At 38.2% G+C, this 20,624-nt stretch overlaps 1 protein-coding gene across 5 annotated transcripts in view; it reads right to left on the bottom strand.

The window, feature by feature from the left end:
• Window positions 1-20,624, bottom strand: part of LOC126235713 (coiled-coil domain-containing protein 39) — a 408,779-nt gene that overhangs the window by 174,331 nt on the left and 213,824 nt on the right. For all 5 annotated transcript variants that reach the window (XM_049944479.1, XM_049944477.1, XM_049944478.1 and 2 more), the window contains one exon: window positions 14,388-14,603. In XM_049944479.1, the coding sequence (XP_049800436.1) occupies window positions 14,388-14,603 (216 nt within the window). The remainder of the gene's footprint in view (window positions 1-14,387; window positions 14,604-20,624) is intronic.

Below are 20,624 nucleotides of genomic sequence, written 5' to 3'. Positions count from 1 at the left end.
AATACCTTTCTTGTGAAGGGTATTGTCAACATAATATTTCAGTCTGACTGGGAATTTTCCCCTTGATATCTGTATATGAGGCCGAATAACTGCTTTTATGTAAAGAACAGGATTTAGGTAACATCCCTAACAGAGATCTGTACATAAAGGGATCAGCTCTGAAGTGTACAGTCAGTGCTGTGTTTATTGTGGTAGCTATTTATACCTTCTCACTGCACCAGTTATCAGATCATTGCTACAGACTTGTTTCCTCTTGGGCTGCACTTCGGACATTTACTAGTAATGATAGCATTTGCAACTTGTACTATGGATGGCCTTTGTTGTAATATTCCTACACCAAATTCCATTTAGCGTATAATGACTGTGTTGCCCTACACATATCTCTATTTGTGTCTTATCCACTTCCCTGGAATATCTACCATGCATTTGTAATGTACTGGTATTAGCACAAAAAAAAAGTAAATTTATTAACAACGTAGAAATAATGTCCCAGGTGTGTAATCTTGTGATGACAAAAATTTTGAAATTGTGGTACGTAGAATAGTTTGACACCGGCTTACACACATTCTCATACTTAGAGATCTTCATGTTAATACGTTATGCATGAATGTTGGGAATGAAAAGGTTTTATGGGCCTGCATCATCACCTGTGAAACTAATGGTTAAGCTGAAGTTGTTTGTATTGAACCATTAATCAACTCAATAGTTCAACAGATCATGTTAGAACAAATTATGGTCTCAACAGATGACAAAGTGTCATTTCTCAGATCATTTGGGACAAACCCAAGTACCAAAATGAAATACTGAAACGAACCAACATTTAAATGCAATGTAAGTTATAAAATAAATAGGGTTATGGATATTATGAGGCATACAGCTAGAGAGCAGAAGTAGTACAGAATAAGATAGTAGTGATTATCAAGTAACTATTATCTGTAAGCCGAGTGAAGAGTTCAACCATTTAACTTTTGTGTTATGAGTTAAAATCCTTGGGAAACACCATGTTTAATAATAATGGGGGATACATGCAACAACCTCAAATACACAGATGAAGACATCAAAGCATAACTCTAAGAACACCCCTCACACTAATATGAATATTGCCATGTACTTTGAAATTTGTTGTTGTCTATAGAAGACTCACTAAGCAGAGGGACAGAGTATTTGTTCATGTCAATTGTGGCACACGTTGATGTTTAAAACAGTGTCCCATATTCTTCCAGGGCAAAAATTAGAGAAAATACCAGATAAACAAAAGCTCAGAAACAAATACTTGTCGCAATATGGGCCATTCTGCCCTATGATAGTGCTCTGTCAGTTGACATCACAGGATGTATTCACAGAGTTAGTATGTATTCTTACACATCCCTCAATAGTTCTTCTTAAAGAACTACAAACTTTGGCAGACACATCTGGCTGGCCTAGAATTTGATCACATGCATGGGGCATACGTTTCTGTAAAACAGGCATATTGTCAGCGTATATGACATATTCCACTGAAGGCCAGAAACAGAAACTGTACAGACAAATACAGGTACAAGGAATGAAACTATGAAGAAACTTTGATAATGGAAGATATACTTTAGCTGAGTGATAAAAGAGGGAAGTGCAAATGAATACCTCAATACAAGTCACTAAGAAATGAAATCAATAGGATGTGTAGTGAAGCTTAAGCAAAATGGGTGCAGGAAAAAGTGACAAAATTGAAAAGGAAATAGAATAGATTCAGTATATAAAAAATTTAAAATTGATTTGGTAAATTAAAAAGAGTCATCAGCATTGCATGTGCAGTAGGAATTCCACTGTCAAATGCAGAGGAGAGAGTGGATAGCTGAAAAGAGCAGACTGGGGATCCCTATGATGGAGGAAGAGCAGTCTGCTGATGTGATTAAAAAACAAAAAGGTATCAATTTAGAAGACATAGAGGATCCAGCATTAGACTTTGACAGAGCTTCGGAACAGTTGCGATCAAACAAAGCAGAAGGAACAGATAACATTTTTTTTTTTGGACTTTCTAAAATCATTAGGGAAAGTGGCAAGTAAATATCAAAATTAGTGTGTAGAATTTATGAAACTGGAAATGTATCATTAGACTATCGGAAAAATATCAACCATACAATCCCGAAGATGGTAATGGCAGATAAGTGTGAGAACTATCACACAGTTACCTTAATAGCTCACATATCCAAGTTGCTGACAAGAATTTTTTTTTTTTTAATTTTATTTATGAATTTGGCCAGTTATGGACCGCATACAACTTAAGACTTATGGTGTTTCTTTTTCTTCCGTTCTTCCCAGTACTTCTTCATTCTCTCACCAACTGCTCGTCTCTGCTCATCTGTCCACACTCTATTGGGTCGACGTTTTGAACTCCCCCCTTGTTATTCTTGTAATATTACTGGTTCATTTATTTATAGTCTATTTACTTTTATCTATTCTTCTTCCATCAGTACAGCTTAATTATTATTTTTACTCATTTACTTATTACCTATTTTCTTTACACACTATTTACATTTTCAAAGGGGGAGTACTGTCCCCGGGTAAGGCTAGCAGTACCGTTTCTCTTTTAACATGCTAGATGCCTCTTGCTGGCTGTCTCCATTCCCTGGTGCCCTCTCTCAACATTATTTTATATTAATACTACTGCTTAGCATCACCTTTTTGCCACTAGATGGCTTGCCCTGGCTGCCTCCAGCTATCTTATTGTAGCGTCACACATCCCTCTCCATTTCATCACAAGGTATTAAATTACCACGGGGTGAAATGGCTAGGTCATGTGACACTCAGCATTTACTTTTTTCTACGCATAACCATTGTCATAAATATCTTATAGACCACTAAATAATCTGATTTCCTTATTCTCTAAATTACACTCTTTGAAACATTTCTATACTTTATCAACAGGTAGACAAACTCTCTTTTACAATTCTTTTACATTATTGTCGCTGCCCCTAACACACAATAACATTAACACTTTTTTACATGATAAATGTTTACCATGACTCTGTAGACAAATTTAAGATTCACCACAGCTTTTATACTTACTTTTCACAGTCTTTTCTGTTACTTATATTGTCTATGCATCTTTTTATTCACCTCTCTCATTTAATCCTCAACCTACCACATCAGTATTCATTCCTTTTGTGAAACCCTTAATATTATTCAAATTATTTTCTACATCCCTGGTCTTTATTTATGACAGCTCTTGGTATCTCTTTTTCTATACAATTTCAGCTCAACAATATTTCAAGTGCCATATTTCATTTTCAATTCTGGGAAGATCAAGTAAAATACATTGGTATACAGAATGTCAGCTACCTCAAATGGACCTTTATATATATGAAAGAATTTTGAATTTATTTCTTTTGATTTAATGTGGGTTTTCACCAATACTAAATCCCCTATTTCAATTTTTGTAAATTTCCCTCTTTTTTTCATGTTGTTTCCTCCGTGCGATACTTTTCTTTTCTAACTGTTCTCTCACTAAGCATTTCTTTTCCATTATGTCTACTTCTTTTCTGGGCGGATAGTCCATACACTCCTCAACCAAGTTATTTTCCCTAATTCCCTTTAAAATTTCATTAGGTGTAAAACCTGTACTCTCATGTCCCACATTGTTCATAACATTTATGTCCTGCACATACCTTCCCCAATTGCAATGTTTATCATAGGCATATGTACGAGGTAGTCTCCCTATTTCACGCATACTTCGTTCCACTGGATTACCTGCAGCAGGGTATGCTGATATATACTTAACTTCGACTCCTTGTAACTCCATACTATTTTTCCACTTTTTTTAAATAAATTGGGGCCCATTGTCTGTTAATATACTCTTAGGCTTCCCAACTTTCAAAAAAGAGTCTTTGATCATTTTGTCACACACCAATTTTGCCGTTGCTTTTCTCATTGGGTATAATTTTATAAATTTGGAGAAAATATCTAAGGTGACAAATACGTAACAAAAAACCCCTGTGGTTCTGGGTAATGGACCACAAAAAACTAAAGCCACTATTTCTAATACATCGTTAGGCAAAATTGACTGCATAGGACCTCTGCTCTTCTGATTGGACACTAGCTTTTTGGCACAATTCACGCCTTTATCGTATCTTGAATTTGTCTTGCCATATTATTAAAATACACAGATTCATTCAATCTCTCTAAATACTTCTTTGGTCCAAAATGTCCATAATTTAAATGTACTTAGTCAATTAGAGTTATTACGTACTTCTCTGGCCAACACACTCCCCATACATCAGACATTTCTTCCCTTCTCCTATATAATACTCCTTTATATACAGGGTGTCCCAGCTATCTTGTCCACCCAAAATATCTCTGGAACAATAACAGCTTTTGGAAAACGACTTTCACCGGTATCAATGTAGGGCTGGGGCCCATGAATGTACATATTTGGAAACATTCTAAAATGAAAGCATATGTGTTTTTTAACACAAATTTATGTTTTTTTAAATGGACCTCTTATATTTTTTCTTCAGCAATCCATAGCATGACAAAGCACATACACAATGGCGTTGATTGCATCGCAATATTCCCATTACATCCCGAGATATTAAGACGCAGAAGTTGACGCTTGAAACACCCGACATACGCTGCTAGCGCACGTCCTGAGGCTCAGGCGCGAACCCCATGCTGCCCATAATCGCGATGTGATTGACATGCGTAATCACACTTCCATACTTATCAAGAGGTCCGAAACGAATAATACGGTCTGCTGCCATCCTGCATTAACGTCGTACATTCCAGCAGGTATTTATCCCATAGGCTAGGGGTGATGCGGTTCTGTAACATATCTGTGTACCGCAACATTAGTCACAAAGTTAACTTCACTTATCGTTAATCCGTTACAAAAAGGTAATGCTGTTCAACGTTAAAACTTTACTTTACTGTAGATCTAGCGCAAGTGACAGTTAATCATTCACTCGTAATAGTAAAATTCATGTTGATGGTTTTAGTGAAACGAGCAAGTGGACTAAAAGTTTTACCGTTGTTTAGGTAAAAATGTTTTGATTTGGGAAGTTCAGGTAGGACATAGAAGATGAATGTAAACATGTTTAACCAATTAGTTTTATCATCACATAATTATCAATGTTATGTTTATCTAATGCGTTAAACGACAAATTGTTGCAAACAAATGTTTCTTAACATCACTGGGTAAAATGGCCCTTTGTAGAAACTTCCACTGTGATACCAGCACTACATACTAAACATAGCATTCACATCTCATGCTCAAAGTGATGCCCATTGGCTTGCATACATAGGGTCACTCTGCGTATGAAGGATGCCCTACTTCGTGCTACTGTTTCCTCTTTGATGGCTGTACAAGCATCAATAATGCGTTGCTTCATGTCCTCTGGTGTTGTTGGTTCACGTTGGTAAACAGCATCCTTCACTGCTCCCCAAAGAAAATAATCCAGCGGTGTAAGGTCCGGAGATCGGGCAGGCCACCTAACTGGGCCACCTTGTCCAATCCACCTACAAGGGAACTTACGGTTCAGAAGTCATCGTGCTCGTAAGGCGTTATGTGCAGGGCATCCGTCATGCTGATACCACATGACCATTCTCTGGTTTAGAGGTATGGTGTCCAAGAGAACAGGAAGATTGTGTCGTATAAATCAGGAGTATTGTCTGCCATTTTGGATGCCATTTATAAAGAAAGGTCAGATAATGGTATCTCCAATAATCCCATACCAAACATTAACTTTCCACGGACGTTGATGCTCTACCTGACAGAGCCATTTTGGATTGTCTGCGGACCAATAATGCATATTCCTCATATTGACAATTCCTTTGTTGGAGAATGATGCCTCGTCGGTAAAGAGAACATCTGCAAAAAAATTTAGATTAGGCAGAAGTTTTTGCTGAGCCCACCGACAAAATGTTACCCTAATGTGGAAGTCATTTCCATGAAGATCCTGGTGTAAATGAACATGGTAAGGATGAAATTTATGACGTTTAAGAATACGCCGTGCACTTGATTTCGACACACCAACTTCACATTCAATTTGATGTGTGCTGATTTGAGGATTCACAGCTATGGTAGCGAGCACAGCAACTTCAGCACGTTCATCTGTGCATGTTCTAGGACGATGTCGAGGTCTTGGATTTAAGCTTCCCGTTTCACGAAGACGAGATGTGAGACGACCAAACATCCGGCACGAAGGCGATGGCTTGTCAGGGAATCGTCTTCTGTACAGTCGTTCTGCCTGAACAGCATTTCATCCGCCTGCAACAGGGTACAGTACAGGTATGTAGAGTAGGGTAGAAAACAGACATATTAACTTAATAATCATAATGTTCGCTAACAGTACTATCAACAAACAAGCAATCTCATAACGTATTTCCCATCAACGTACGTTCTCCATAGATCAGCAGAATTTCTACCACATCTTCATGTGTGTACATTATACTGTACAGTATAAGTTCCACAACACAACGTTTATTCACAATGTGTACTACCTCCATGCCGTCACTAGATTACTCTGATGCACGACTACACTGGCAAGCGGTGTACTGCACGCCAAAGCAACAACAAATGGGATGCTCGGAGGGTGGTGGAGTACAGGAGTTTGCATGGGTCGCAAATCATAAACAAGGTGAAGTGGTAACTGTGGCAGTAGTGGGAACTACATTGGACACTTGACTAGGTAGAGCCAGGCCCTGCACGACAGGCACAATGGGTCATATAACGCATTAGATAAACCTTATTTTGGGTGTGCAGGATAAATAAGACAACCTGACGGGTGTACACCGATCGGTACTGGTTCATATTGTGTACGTAGATACGTAAAACGTGCAAGAGGGAAACCATTATGTGCTTATGAGAGTTGATGGTAGCAGACCGTATTATTCGTTTCGGACCTCTTGATAAGAATGGAGGTGTGATTACACATGTCAATCACATCGCGATTACGGGCAGCATGGGGTTCACACCTGAGCCTCAGGACGTGCGCTAGCAGTGCATGTCGGGTGTTTCAAGCGTCAACTTCGCGCCTCAATATCTCGGGATGTAATGGGAATATTGCGATGCAATCAACGCCATTGTGTATGTACTTTGTCATGCTATGGATTGCTGAAGAAAAAATATAAGAGGTCCATTTAAACAAACATAAATTTGTGTTAAAAAACACATATGCTTTCGTTTTAGAATGTTTCCAAATATGTACATTCATGGGTCCCAACCCTACACTGATACCAGTGAACGTCATTTTCCAATAGTTGTTATTGTTCCAGAGATATTTTGGGTGGACAAGATAGCTGGGACACCCTGTATACAGTAATACTTTGTCAGTTTTGTGTTATTCTTCTGTCTAAATTCGTGCTTTACCATTGCCCAAAGCTGATCATCATTCTGTTCTCTCCTCATGTTTTTATATATATATTCTTAACTTCCTTTTGATATCTTACCCCTTTAATACGGTAGATTCTTTTACAACCCTCTACTTCTGTATCGTTATCTGTGGCTGTCATACCAATAGGCAAACTTGATAATGCATCTGCCACTACGTTGTGTTCTCCTTTTATGTACTTAATTTCAAAATCAAACAATGGAAAATACAGGTTGGAATGTAACAATACCAGAGAAGGAAAGTTGTCACTTACCATATAGTGGAGATGCCGAGTCGCGATAGGCACAATAAAAAGATTCACACAATCATAGCTTTCGGCCATTAAGGCCTTTGTCAGCAGTAGACGCACATACACACACGCATACACACACACACTCACGCAAACGCAACTTGCACACACGTCTGCAGTCTCAGAGAGCTGGAACTACACATGATTGTGTAAATCTTTTTATTGTGCCTATCACGACTCAGCATCTCCGCTATATGGTGAGTAGCAATTTATCTTCTCTGGTATTGTTAATTTCAAAGTAAAATTGTTGTAAATACAGGCTACACCTAGTCAATCGACTATGTGACAATTTGCATTTCGTCAAAAATTCAATGCCTGATGATCACTGTAAATTATCACCTTATGTCCCCATGTTGTTGTTGTTGTGGTCTTCAGTCCTAAGACTGGTTTGATGCAGCTCTCCATGCTACCCCATCCTCTGCGAGCTTCTTCATCTCCCAGTACTTACTGCAACCTACATCCTTCTGAATCTGATTAGTGTATTCACCTCTTGGTCTCCCTCTACCATTTTTACCCTCCACGCTGCCCTCCAATGCTAAATTTGTGATCCCTTGATGCCTCAAAACATGTCCTACCAACCGGTCCCTTCTTCTTGTCAAGTTGTGCCACAAACTCCTCTTCACCCCAATTCTATTCAATACCTCCTCATTAGTTACGTGATCTACCCATCTAATCTTCAGCATTCTTCTGTAGCACCACATTTCAAAAGCTTCTATTCTCTTCTTGTCCAAACTATTTATCGTCCATATTTCACATCCATACATGGCTACACTCCATACAAATACTTTCAGAAACGACTTCCTGACACTTAAATCTATACCCGATGTTAACAAATTTATCTTCTTCAGAAACACTTTCCTTGCCATTGCCAGTCTACATTTTATATCTTCTCTACTTTGACCATCATCAGTTATTTTGCTCCCCAAATAGCAAAACGCCTTTACTACTTTAAGTGTCTCATTTCCTAATCTAATTCCCTCAGAATCACCCAACTTCATTCAACTACATTCCATTATCCACGTTTTGCTTTTGTTGATGTTCATCTTATATCCTCCTTTCAAGACACTGTCCATTCCGTTCAACTGCTCTTCCAGGTCCTTTGCTGTCTCTGACAGAATAACAATGTCATCGACGAACCTCAAAGTTTTCATTTCTTCTCCATGTATTTTAATACATACTCTGAATTTTTCTTTTGTTTCCTTTAGTGCTTGCTCAATACACAGATTGAATAACATCGGGGAGAGACTACAACCCTGTCTCACTCCCTTCCCAACCACTGCTTCCCTTTCATGCCCCTTGACTCTTATAACTGCCATCTGGTTTCTGTACAAATTGTAAATAGCCTTTCGCTCCCTGTATTTTACCCCTGCCACCTTCAGAATTTGAAAGAGAGTATTCCAGTCAACATTGTCAAAAACTTTCTCTAAGTCTACAAATGCTAGGAACGTAGGTTTGCCTTTCCTTAATCTTTCTCCGAAGATAAGTCATGGGGGTCAGCATTGCCTCACGTGTTCCAATATTTCTACGGAATCTAAACTGTGTTCCCCGAGGTCGGCTTCTACCAGTTTTTCCATTCGTCTGTAAAGAATTCGCATTAGTATTTTGCAGCTGTGACTTATTAAACTGATAGTTCGGTAATTTTCACATCAGTCAACACCTGCTTTCTTTGGGATGGGAATTATTATATTCTTCTTGAAGTCTGACGGTATTTCGCCTGTCTCATACATCTTGCTCACCAGATGGTTGAGTTTTGTCAGGACTGGCTCTCCCAAGGCTATCAGTAGTTCTAATGGAATGTTGTCTACTCCCCGGGCCTTGTTTCGACTTAGGTCTTTCAGTGCTCTGTCAAACTCTTCACGCAGTATCGTATCTTCCATTTCATCTTCATCTACATTCTCTTCCATTTCCATAATATTGTCCTCAAGCACATGGCCCCTGTATAGATCCTCTATATACTCCTTCCACCTTCTTTGCTTAGAACTGGGTTTCCATCTGAGCTCTTGATATTCATACAAGTGGTTCTCTTCTCTCCAAAGGTCTCTTTAATTTTCCTGTAGGCAGTATCTATCTTACCCCTAGTGAGACAAGCCTCTACATCCTTACATTTGTCCTCTATCTGTCCCTGCTTAGCCATTTTGCACTTCCTGTGGATCTCATTTTTGAGATGTTTGTATTCCTTTTTGCCTGCTTCATTTACTGCATTTTTATATTTTCTCCTTTCATCAATTAAATTCAATATTTCTTCTGTTGCCCAAGGATTTCTACTAGCCCTCGTCTTTTTACCTACTTGATCCTCTGCTGCCTTCACTATTTCATCCCTCAAAGCTACCCATTCTTTTTCTATTGTATTTCTTTCCCCCATTCCTATCAATCGTTCCCTAATGCTCTCCCTGAAACTCTGTACAACCCCTGGTTCTGTCAGTTATCCAGGTCCCATCTCCTTAAATTCCCACCTTTTTGTAGTTTCTTCAGTTTTCATCTACAGTTCATTACCAATAGATTGTGGTAAGAGTCCACATCTGCCCCTGGATACAGTCTTACAATTTAAAACCTGGTTCCTAAATCTCTGTCTTACCATTATATAATCTACCTGATACCTTCTGGTATCTCCAGGATTCTTCCATGTATACAACCTTCTCTTATGATTCTTGAACCAAGTGTTAGCTATGATTAAGTTGTGCTCTGTGCAGAATTCTACCAGATGGCTTCCTCTTTCATTTCTTACCCCCAATCCATATTCACCTACTATGTTTCCTTCTCTCCCTTTCCCTAATCTCGAATTACAGTCACCCATGACTATTAAATTTTCGTCTCCCTTCACTACCTGAATAATTTCTTTTATCTCATCACACATTTCATCAATTTCTTCATCATCTGCAGAGCTAGTTGGCATATAAACTTATACTACTGTAGTAGGTGTGGGCTTCGTGTCTTATCTTGGCCACAATAATGCGTTCACTATGCTGTTTGTAGTAGCGTACCCGCACTCCTATTTTTTTATGTCCCCATAGAAAATAATAAAACTTCTTAAGAGCCCATAAGTTTCACTAGCAAACACAATGGATTTCCTTTCTTCCTTTCCATTACTATTTCCTACTTGAAACAAATGGGCACCTAACCCATATGCACTGCTCTCTGTCTCTAAACAAAAAGGCAATTTCAAATCTGGGTGACTCAATACGTTATCTTCACTCAATTTAGCTTTCAAAACTTCAAACGCCTCTTGACACTCTTTCGTCCAAATAAATATCTTACCCATTTTCAACAACTCATTTAGTGCTGGATTATTAAAAGCCTGATCTGGTACAAATTTTCTATAAAATCCACACAATCCCAAAAACGACTTCACATGCTTCCTACACTTGGGAACTGTGAATTCTTTTATTGCTTGCATTTTTGCTGGGTCTTTCCTAATTCCTTGACTACTAATGAGGTATACCACAAACATGTTTTCTTCTTTAGAAAATCTGACTTCTTGAACCTCAGTGTCATTCCTCCTTTCTGTATTGCCTGACATACTTCATTTAAAATTTCACAATGTTTCATCCAACTCTCCATCGCAATTAAAATGTCGTCTACATATACAGTTCCTTTCTTACTCAATTCTTTCCCCAAGACTTTATCCAGTGCTCTTATAAAAATTGACACTGATATGTTGAGTCCAAATGATACCACACAATATTGGTAACATTTACCCCCAAATGAAAATGCTATATATTTTCTATGTTCAGCAGCTAATGGCACCTGCCAATACCCAGCTGTTAAATCGAGACTACCCAAATACTGTATCCCGTTAAAATTTTGTATTATCTTATCTAAACAATCTGGCTTATCGAATTCTCTTTCAACTATAGTATTCAATTTTAGCGCATCGAGTACTACTCGAATACCTCCATCTTTTTTCTCCACACACATAATTGGGTTATTATAGTTACTATCACTTCTTTAAATGACTCCTAACTTCTCCATTCTCTCTAGTTCCTCAGCGACTGCTGCTCTCTTAGCTAGCGATATCTTGAACAGTTTCTTATAAAATGGTTCATGTGTTTTCACATGCAACCTACATTCAAAATGTTCTATTCTTCCCGGTTCTTTTGAAAAAGTTCTCTCATTATTGACTAATATCAGGTATAATTCTTCTTTCTTTTCTTCATTAATAGTCTGAATACTTTCTACTTTCTCCCTCATCTGTTCTCGCTTATTTATTATCTCTCGATCGTCCTCTAACCAAAAGTTCTTTGCATTTACTTCATCATAATAGGTTCCATACGGTAACTCTACTATTTGTAGAGAGTGTAACTGGTCACTTTCACTTATCACTTGTCCTATGAATTTAACTCTTTTCTCTTCCTTTGCATTTTTAACTATCACACTGGATCACAATCTATAATTATATGGTTGTCGTTCATCCAATCGGCTCCCAAAATTGTGTTGACACCGCTTAGTGTCACCTTTTTGCCATTAGATGGCTTGCGCTGGCTGCCTCCAGCTATCGTATTGTAGCATCACAACTTGATAATAGAATTAAGCTTAAGAAAAATTAATTTATCTTCATTCAAATTGTCAATCCATAAAAAGCATTGAACAATATAAAATGATGCAAAATGTTTGAAATTTTCAGAAAAATTGGTAAAAAATATGGGGAAAGAGGGATAATATACAATCTGTATGATAATCAAGATGGAACAGAAGACAAAGAAAGAAGTACTTGGGGTTAAAAAACAGTGTAAGACAGGGATGCTATCTTTCTGCCCTACTGTGCAACCTAGACATAAAGAAGCAATGGCGGAAATAAGAGAAAGATGTGAGATTAACATTCAGGGTGACAAGATACAGATAAAGCTTCATTGATAACATTGCTACTCTCTGGACTTATGAATAGAGTGAATAGTCTACTAAGCATAGTATATGAACTGAGAGTAAACTACATAAGGACTTAAGTATTGAGGAGTAGTACAAATCTGATTGAGAGAAACTTGATGTCAGAATAGGTGACTACATCACAGACAATGTGACGGTATTCTGATACCTTGCAAGCAAAATAACACATGATGGACAAAGGAAGGAGGTCAAAAGAAGCAAAATGGCAAAGCAAAAGAGAACACTAAGTCTACTATTATCGTAAACATTAATATGAGATGGGAACTGCTGAGGATATGCATGTAGATCACAACACTGTATGTCACACACTGTGGGAAAACTGAAAATGAAGAGAAGTAAAGGATTTGTGATGGAGAGTTACAGAATGCTTCTGAAAATTGAGTGCATGGAAAAAAATAAAGAAATAGGGAGGTTCTCTGTGGACTCTGTGAGAAAAGGAGTAAGTAGAAGAAATTAACTAAAAGAAGGAAGGACAAGATGACAGGACACGTGAATATATCAGTGAATAATATCCACAGTACTACTGGCAAAGACAGATTCAAATACATCTTTAAAAAACAAAAAAAATTGAGGATGTCGTGTGTAAATGTTGCTCTGCAGGAGGGAAGAGAGGGGAAATGACTCAAGACAATTGATCAGGTATTCACTGAAGGTTGAAGGGAAGTGTATGACAAAGAGTGAAATGGATGACTACTCTCAGAATCAATGCTTCACTATTTCAGAACTCTACCACCCCTTTTCCCAGATCTCTCAAGCACTGTTGAGGCTTGATTTTCACAAACTGTGCACCAGTTGAGTGCCAAAGCAACTGCCATAAGAACTCAAGTCTGTGACATTCTTCCAGGAGCATGAGACAGGGTGATGAGTTTTTCAGTTATATTGTCACTGAGGTTGAAACATGGATGTTGCATACCACACCAGAAACAAAACTACAATCCATACATTGTTGGTATAATGAGTCACTTATGAACACCAAAGTCAAGCAAATAATATCTGTCAAACAAATCACGTGAACTGCCTTCTGTGTTGGTGCATTGGTATGATAAATGCCTTATCAATGTTCTTGCCAGTGCTGAGGCATAAATGGGAAGACTATTTTACTTTATCATTTGCTGGCCTAACTAAGAAAAGATCATTCCACTCTTGTAATAGCATTCTCTGGCATTACATCCACACTATCGCCAGATGGAATGACACTGTCACTTAAATTCACACAAATAGACTTTCCCTATTGCAGTATCTCCTAAAATTCAGAATAAGCAAATGTCAAGTGCGAGGTGTGCCATGACCAACAAGTGTTTGTTTCTATGCTCCCAGTCTGACTCTTCAAGATGTTATTTATAACATGAGATCCATGCACCCATCCAGTACATCCTACTGCTGTCCTGACACAGGTTTATTCTACCTTAATGGAGGCGGAACAATCTGAATAAACAGCTATGCCATACATCAGTTTCGCTGCTACTTCCACAAATTCTTTTGTGGGGTTATAGCAAATAAATGGATGCTGCCAAACTGTATTAGAGCCACTTAGTAGCAGAGCATGCTACTTAGTACAACATGATCAACTTCAGTAGCTGCTGCATAACCTGGGCAATCTCGATTAAACTTACCTGAATTGTATGCATGAGAATTATCCTTACAAGTATCCTTCAACCCCACTTGCCCTACATGACTTCAAACCCTCAATTTATATTTACTATGTTATCACACCAAGAGTATTTTTACATTTATCATTAGGAATGTGTTTTCAAAATTTGTGCATACGCACACATATTTGGAGTTGTTAAAGTGTTTTATTTTCTAAATATAACCAATTATAAAGGCTTACATCAGAATTATACTCTTTTTACCTCAATCATTTCCTCCAGGCTCTTAGCTTGTTCCGTTGCAGTTGTGGTGCGATCAGTTGCCTTTTCCAATCGCTTCTTGAGCTGTGAAGTGACAAGCCTCAGTTCATCAATGCGATTTTGCTTTGATTCCTTTTCAAGGCAAAGCTGAGTATTCCTTGATCTCTGATTATCCAGTTGTGTTCCTGTTGCTGACAGAGTCCTTCGTACGATAAGACACTGAAAATTAAATTCAGCTTTAGACATAGTGTTATAACACAACGAAAAAGAGGAAAATGATTTTGAAAAATAAGTTAAAAAGTGCTCATGATTCTTTCCCAGCTCAAGATAACATTGAAATGTAGCGAGTGAGGGTAAGAAAATAGATGTAAATATACCAATATCCCACAACTTTATCTTAAAGCTGATTCCAAAGAACAGTTTGTTTTAACTGTCCACACTAGTCTATCCTGTGCAAGTCTTTTCATATCCATGTAATTACTGCAGCCAACATCCATGTGACCTGCTCGCTGCAGTCAAGCCTTGGTCTAGCTATTCAAATTTTACTTCTACAGTTCTTTACATTACAAAATTAACTATTCCTCGATGCCTCAGAATGTACATCTACATCCACATATACACTCTGGAAGCAACAGTATGGTGCATTGTGGACAGTACCTTGTACCATCAATAGATAATCATTCCCTCTCCTGTTCCATTCACAAATTGAGGGGAAAAATGACTGCTATACTCCTCCATACAAGTCCTTTTTTTCTCTTGTCTTTGCAGTCCTTACATGAAATTTAGGTTGATGGCAGTAGAATCATTCTGCAGTCAGCTGTAAATGCTTGTTTTCTAATTTTTCTCAATAGTGTTTTGTGAAATGAACATTGTCTTCCCTCCAGAAATTTCCATTTGAGTTCACAAGGCACCTCAATAACACCTGTGTGTTCACTGACACTTCTGGTAAGAAATCTAGCAGCACATCTCCGAATTGCATTTATGTCTTCCTTTTATCCTATAAATTGATCCCTTCTTTTAATCAAATCATGAGATAAATTTCGTTTCTCACTGTTTAGATTCTGCATCTCTTCATCAGTTACCTCATCTACCTATCTGACATTTAGCATACTTCTGTAGCACCCATTCCAAAAACTTTTGTTCCCTTCTGTTTTTCATCCCCATTTCAACATTTCACTTCCATATGAGGCTGCACTCCAAATAAATATTTTTAGAAAAGACTTCCCAATATTAGATGTTAACATGTTTTTCCTGTGTTGCATCTTTGCATTTTATAGCCACTTTACACCTGTTATCAGCATTTATTTTTCTACCCAGATAAAAAAGTTTTCTACTACTTCACAGTGTTGTATTTCCTAACCTGATTCCCTCAGTATCACCATACTTGATTTGACTACATCACCCTTGGTTTACTTTTGTAGGATTTCATCATCAGCAGGAACAAAACTGGTGGTACGGATTGGAGTGTGGAGTGTTAGATCCCTTAATCAGTCAGGTAGGTTAGAATTTTTAAAAAGCAAAATGAACAGGTAGAAGTTAGATATAGTGGGAATTAGTGAAGTTTGGAGGCAGGAGGAACAGGACTTCTGGTAAGCTGAATACGGGGTTACAAATACAAAATCAAATAGGGTTAATTCAGGAACAGGTTCAATAATGAATAAGAAAATAGGAATCTGGATAAGCTACCATGAGCAGCTTTGTGAACATATTACTGTAGCCATGATAAACAAGAAGCCCATGCCTACCACAGTAGTACAAGTTTAGATGCCAGCTAGCTCTGCCAATGATGAAGAGATTGAAGAAATGTATGATGAGACAAAAGAAATTATTCAGATACTTAAAGGAGACAAAAATTTAAATGTGATGCAGGACTGGAATTTGATAGTAGAAAACGGAAGGGAAGGAAAAATAGTACGTGTATATGAACAGAGGGAAGGAAATGAAAGAGGAAGCCACCTGGTAGAATTTTGCACAGAGCATAAGTTAATCTTTGCTAACAGTTAGTTTAAGAATCATAAAAGAAGACTGCATACGTGGAAAAGACCTGGAGACACCAGAAGGTTTCAGATTGATTATATACGGGAAGACAGAGATTTAGGAGCCAGATTTTAAACTGTAAGATATTCCAAGGTACAGATGTGGACTCTGATCATAATTTATTGGTTATGAAGTGTTGATTAAAACTCAAGAACTTGGAAAAAAGTGGAAACTTAGGAGATGGGGACCTGGATAAGCCGAAAAAACCAGAGGTTGCATTAGGCCACCGCTGACTAGAACAGGAGAAAGGAGTACAGCAAAAGATGAATGGGTAGTTTTAGGAGATGAAATAGCTAAGGCAGCAAAGGATCAAATAGGTAAAAAAAAAACAAGGCCTAGTAGAAATCCTCAGGTAACACAAGAATATAACTGATGAAAGGAGAAAATATAAAAATGCAGCAAATGAAACAAGTGCAAGGGAACACAAATATTTTAAAAATGAGACTGACAGGAAGAGCAGAATGGCTAGAGGACAAGCGTAAGGCTTTAGAAACATATTTCAGTGGGGGAAAAATAGATAATACCTACAGGAAAATTAAAGAGACCTTCAGGGAAAAGAGAATCAGCTACTTGAATATCAAGATTTCAGATGGAAAACCAGTCCTAAGCAAAGAAGGGAAAGCTGAAAGGTGGAAGGAGTATACAGAGGGTCTATACGAGTGAGATAAACTTGAAGGCAATATAACAGAAAGGGAAGTAGGCGTAGATGAAGATGAAATGGGGATATGATCATGCAAGAAGAATTTGACACAGTTCTGAAAGATCTAAGTTGAAACAAGGCCCCAGGAGTAGACGATATTTCATCAGAACTGCTGACAGCCTAGGGAGAGCCAGCAATGACAAAACTCTTCCATCTGGTGGGCAAGATGTATGAAATAGGTGAAATACCATCAGACTTCAAAAATAATTTTTTAACAAAGAAATTTGCCAAACAGCCACGCAAATTGATAAGTATTATTATTTTCACCACGAGTTTTGGCAATTCAAGAAGAATGTTATAATTCCAATTCCAAAGAAAGCACTTACTCCCAAGTGTGAAAATTACTAAACTATCAGTTTAATAATTCATGTTTGCAAAATACTAATAAGAATTCTTTAGAGAAGAATGGAGAAATTGGTAGGATCTGACACTGGAAAAGATCTGTTTGGATTCCAGAGAAATGTAGGAACACGTGAGGCAACACTGACTCTATGACTTATCTTAAAATATAGATTAAGGAAAGGCAAGCCATTGTTTACAGCATTTTTTGACTTAGAGAAAACTTCTGACAATGTTGACTGGAGTACTCTCTTTGAAATTCTGAAGGTACCAGTGGTAAAAAACACAGGGAGTGAAAGGCTATTTACAACCCCCTCCACACACACACACACAATATTCACACCTGTCAATACGTGCCTTCTTCAGAATTGGGGAGTATCACATTTTTGTTGGTGTTTAAGGGAATTTTGGTTACCTCATATATGTTGCATACCAGGAGCTATATTTTTTTCAGGGTTGATTATGCCTAGATCTTATTAACTATGAGGGAATATTGTCTACTACAGGTCTTGTGTTTTGGCTCAGGTCTTTCAGTGCACTGTCAAGTTCTTCTTGCAATATCACATCTCCCATCTCATTTTTATCTGCCTCCTCTTCCCTGTCCAAAACATTATCTTCAAATTTATTTCATTCATTATAACTCTTCGTATAGTCCTCTGGCATGTTTTGCTTAATACTGTCTTGCCACCTGGTCTCTTGATATTCATATAGCTCTTTTTATTTTCTCCAACTTCCCCATAAGTGGTGTCTTTCACTCCCATCGGTGTGCATATTTTTACAGCTTTGCCATTCTTGCTTTGCTATTTTGTATTTCCTGTCACTCTCATTTTACAAATATCTGTAGTCCCTTTTCCCTACTTCACTTGCTGCTTTTTTATATTTTTTCCTTTCATCAATTAAATTTAACCTCTCCTGTGTTTTCTAATGATTTCTACTGAACCTTGTCATTTTGTCTAGTTGTTCTGCTACTGCCTTCTCTATTTCATCTATCAAAGCTATCCATTAGTCTCCTATTATATCCTTTTCTCCTGTTTCATTCAGTAGTTGCCAAATGCAACCTTTGGAAAACTCTTGGTAACCGCTTGTTCTTTCAACTTATTCAGGACCCATCTCCTTAATTTGAAGACATGTGCAGAAAAATGGGCTAACCTTCAAAACTATAAAAAAATAAATAAATAAATAAAACTCTGACAGCAGCCTGTTACAAAAGACAGAAATTTTGGCTAAGATATGAATATTTCCCGAGAAGATGTTCCTTTACATACAGTTAAAAAATAAGTGCAGTTGAGTTTATCACATGTAATGAGAACACAATAAATGAGTTGTGTAATATAATAAAACAACTGTCCTATGCATGCATGGGACTTTATTACACAAGAAATTAACCAGGCTGTGTCACCAGTCTAGCCATGAAATGACTAGCATGTCAATGACACTTTTCTGCCATTAAACAGATCTAAATAAATTATTATACACTGTGAGAGAACAGAATTTTTGCACAATCAAGTTCAGGATTTTTCCCTTAAGAATCAGAAGTGCAAAGTTCTCTGTACTTTTGTCCTCTGTAAATGAGTAAATGTTACAATGTAATCAAGTCAAGAATAAAATAAAAAATTTCCTGATATCTACAGCTGGACATAAATAACATACATTTATAAAAAAATCAATTGTTTAATATTTAAATATTCATTTTATATGTATCTGAATTAATTTTGAAGAATTTTATTAAATTTCATTTTATTAACTGTTTCAAAGATGTGTAGCATCGATAGTTGCCACGAAACTTAATATCTGTGAACTCTAAGTGCTCTGCCAAGCCTCCATCTTAACCTTACTTTAGTCAGTTCTTTGTTACACTTCATTCTGTACGGACATAGTGTCAAGTTTAAATATATACGAGATATGACATATATGGGTATTAAGTTTTCTGTATCGTGATTACCGATCCTGTTCCCATAGTGGTGACGCCGCAGTTTGTTTGTTTTTCGTGTCTTCCGCACCAGTGTTAATGCAACAAGTTATATGCACTATGCAATGACCATGCCAAACAATGCCTTGTTCGAAGATGTGGAAGCACAACTCCGCTCACTGAGTTTCGTCGTTTCTTCACTAACGGCGTATTCATCATTTACGCACAGTGATTCACGATCTCAACCAACGTTGTGTGCTATCCTCATTAGTTTTCAACGGTCGACAACTACGCTGTCAGAGTGAAAAATGGACTCAGGTTTCGTGTCACCAGATAATGCATATCCGACAAGGAAATGTGAACTGAACAATATTTCAAATTGTGTCTCTTCAAATCGAGTGTTTCAAGAACAAAGTGATCTCCATTCGATCACGTGTTTAGCCACCCACCGACACGCTACATCAGTTACTGTCAGGCCATGTGAACGCTGCCGTTACTACAAACTGCACTGGATCTGTTCCGCACACGTGGTGTTCCAGTTGTGTCTAATTTACATGCACAATTCAGTGTTTCGTATAACACGAACCCCTTACCTCACCTCAGTGGCCCGCCACATGCACTACAGGCATGTTATGCATCAGATAGTTTCCACGCAGGTGGCGTCCTCAAACCCCAACCCCCCTTCACTTGTGGGGGTCCCCGTTTCTGGTCACTCAACCGCCTGCCGCTCCCACAGCACCGCCTGTGTCTGCCGTGCCAGTCTCTCGCCCTGTTCTGCAAACAAGTCATTTCCATCTAGCACTCGTCACTCACGGTCCAGTTTCCGCACCCCCCTTGTGTGCCATCCATCCACCTGTTTCCACGGTACTGTCCATGCCTGCCGCGCCATGTTTTTGTGACACACAGTCAACTATGCCAGCTGCCGCTACTACGGATTCGCTCGCCTGGTTTAAATCCGGGCCTACCGCGTCGGCCTCTGACTCAGCCTCAGTTGAGCTGCTACCCCAGGAGACATCGAAGCTGCCGTCAACACCCCCTCCTGGCCACCTGCCAAAGCTACCGCACTTATACGAGGACAACCCAGCATCGTGGTTCGCGCTCATTGAGCATCTGTTTGGGTTACATCATGTGTCTGATGACAACTCAAAGTTTCTCTGAATCATCACACACCTCCATGACCACTTGGTTTTGATTTGTGACATGGTCCTTTTGCCGCCGCCTGCACCAAAATACGAGTTTTCAAACAAGACTATAA

This window comes from Schistocerca nitens, chromosome 2 (assembly GCF_023898315.1).
Source record: "Schistocerca nitens isolate TAMUIC-IGC-003100 chromosome 2, iqSchNite1.1, whole genome shotgun sequence".
NCBI classification, from domain to species: domain Eukaryota; kingdom Metazoa; phylum Arthropoda; class Insecta; order Orthoptera; family Acrididae; genus Schistocerca; species Schistocerca nitens.
This window is presented reverse-complemented; position numbering and strand designations above follow the sequence as displayed.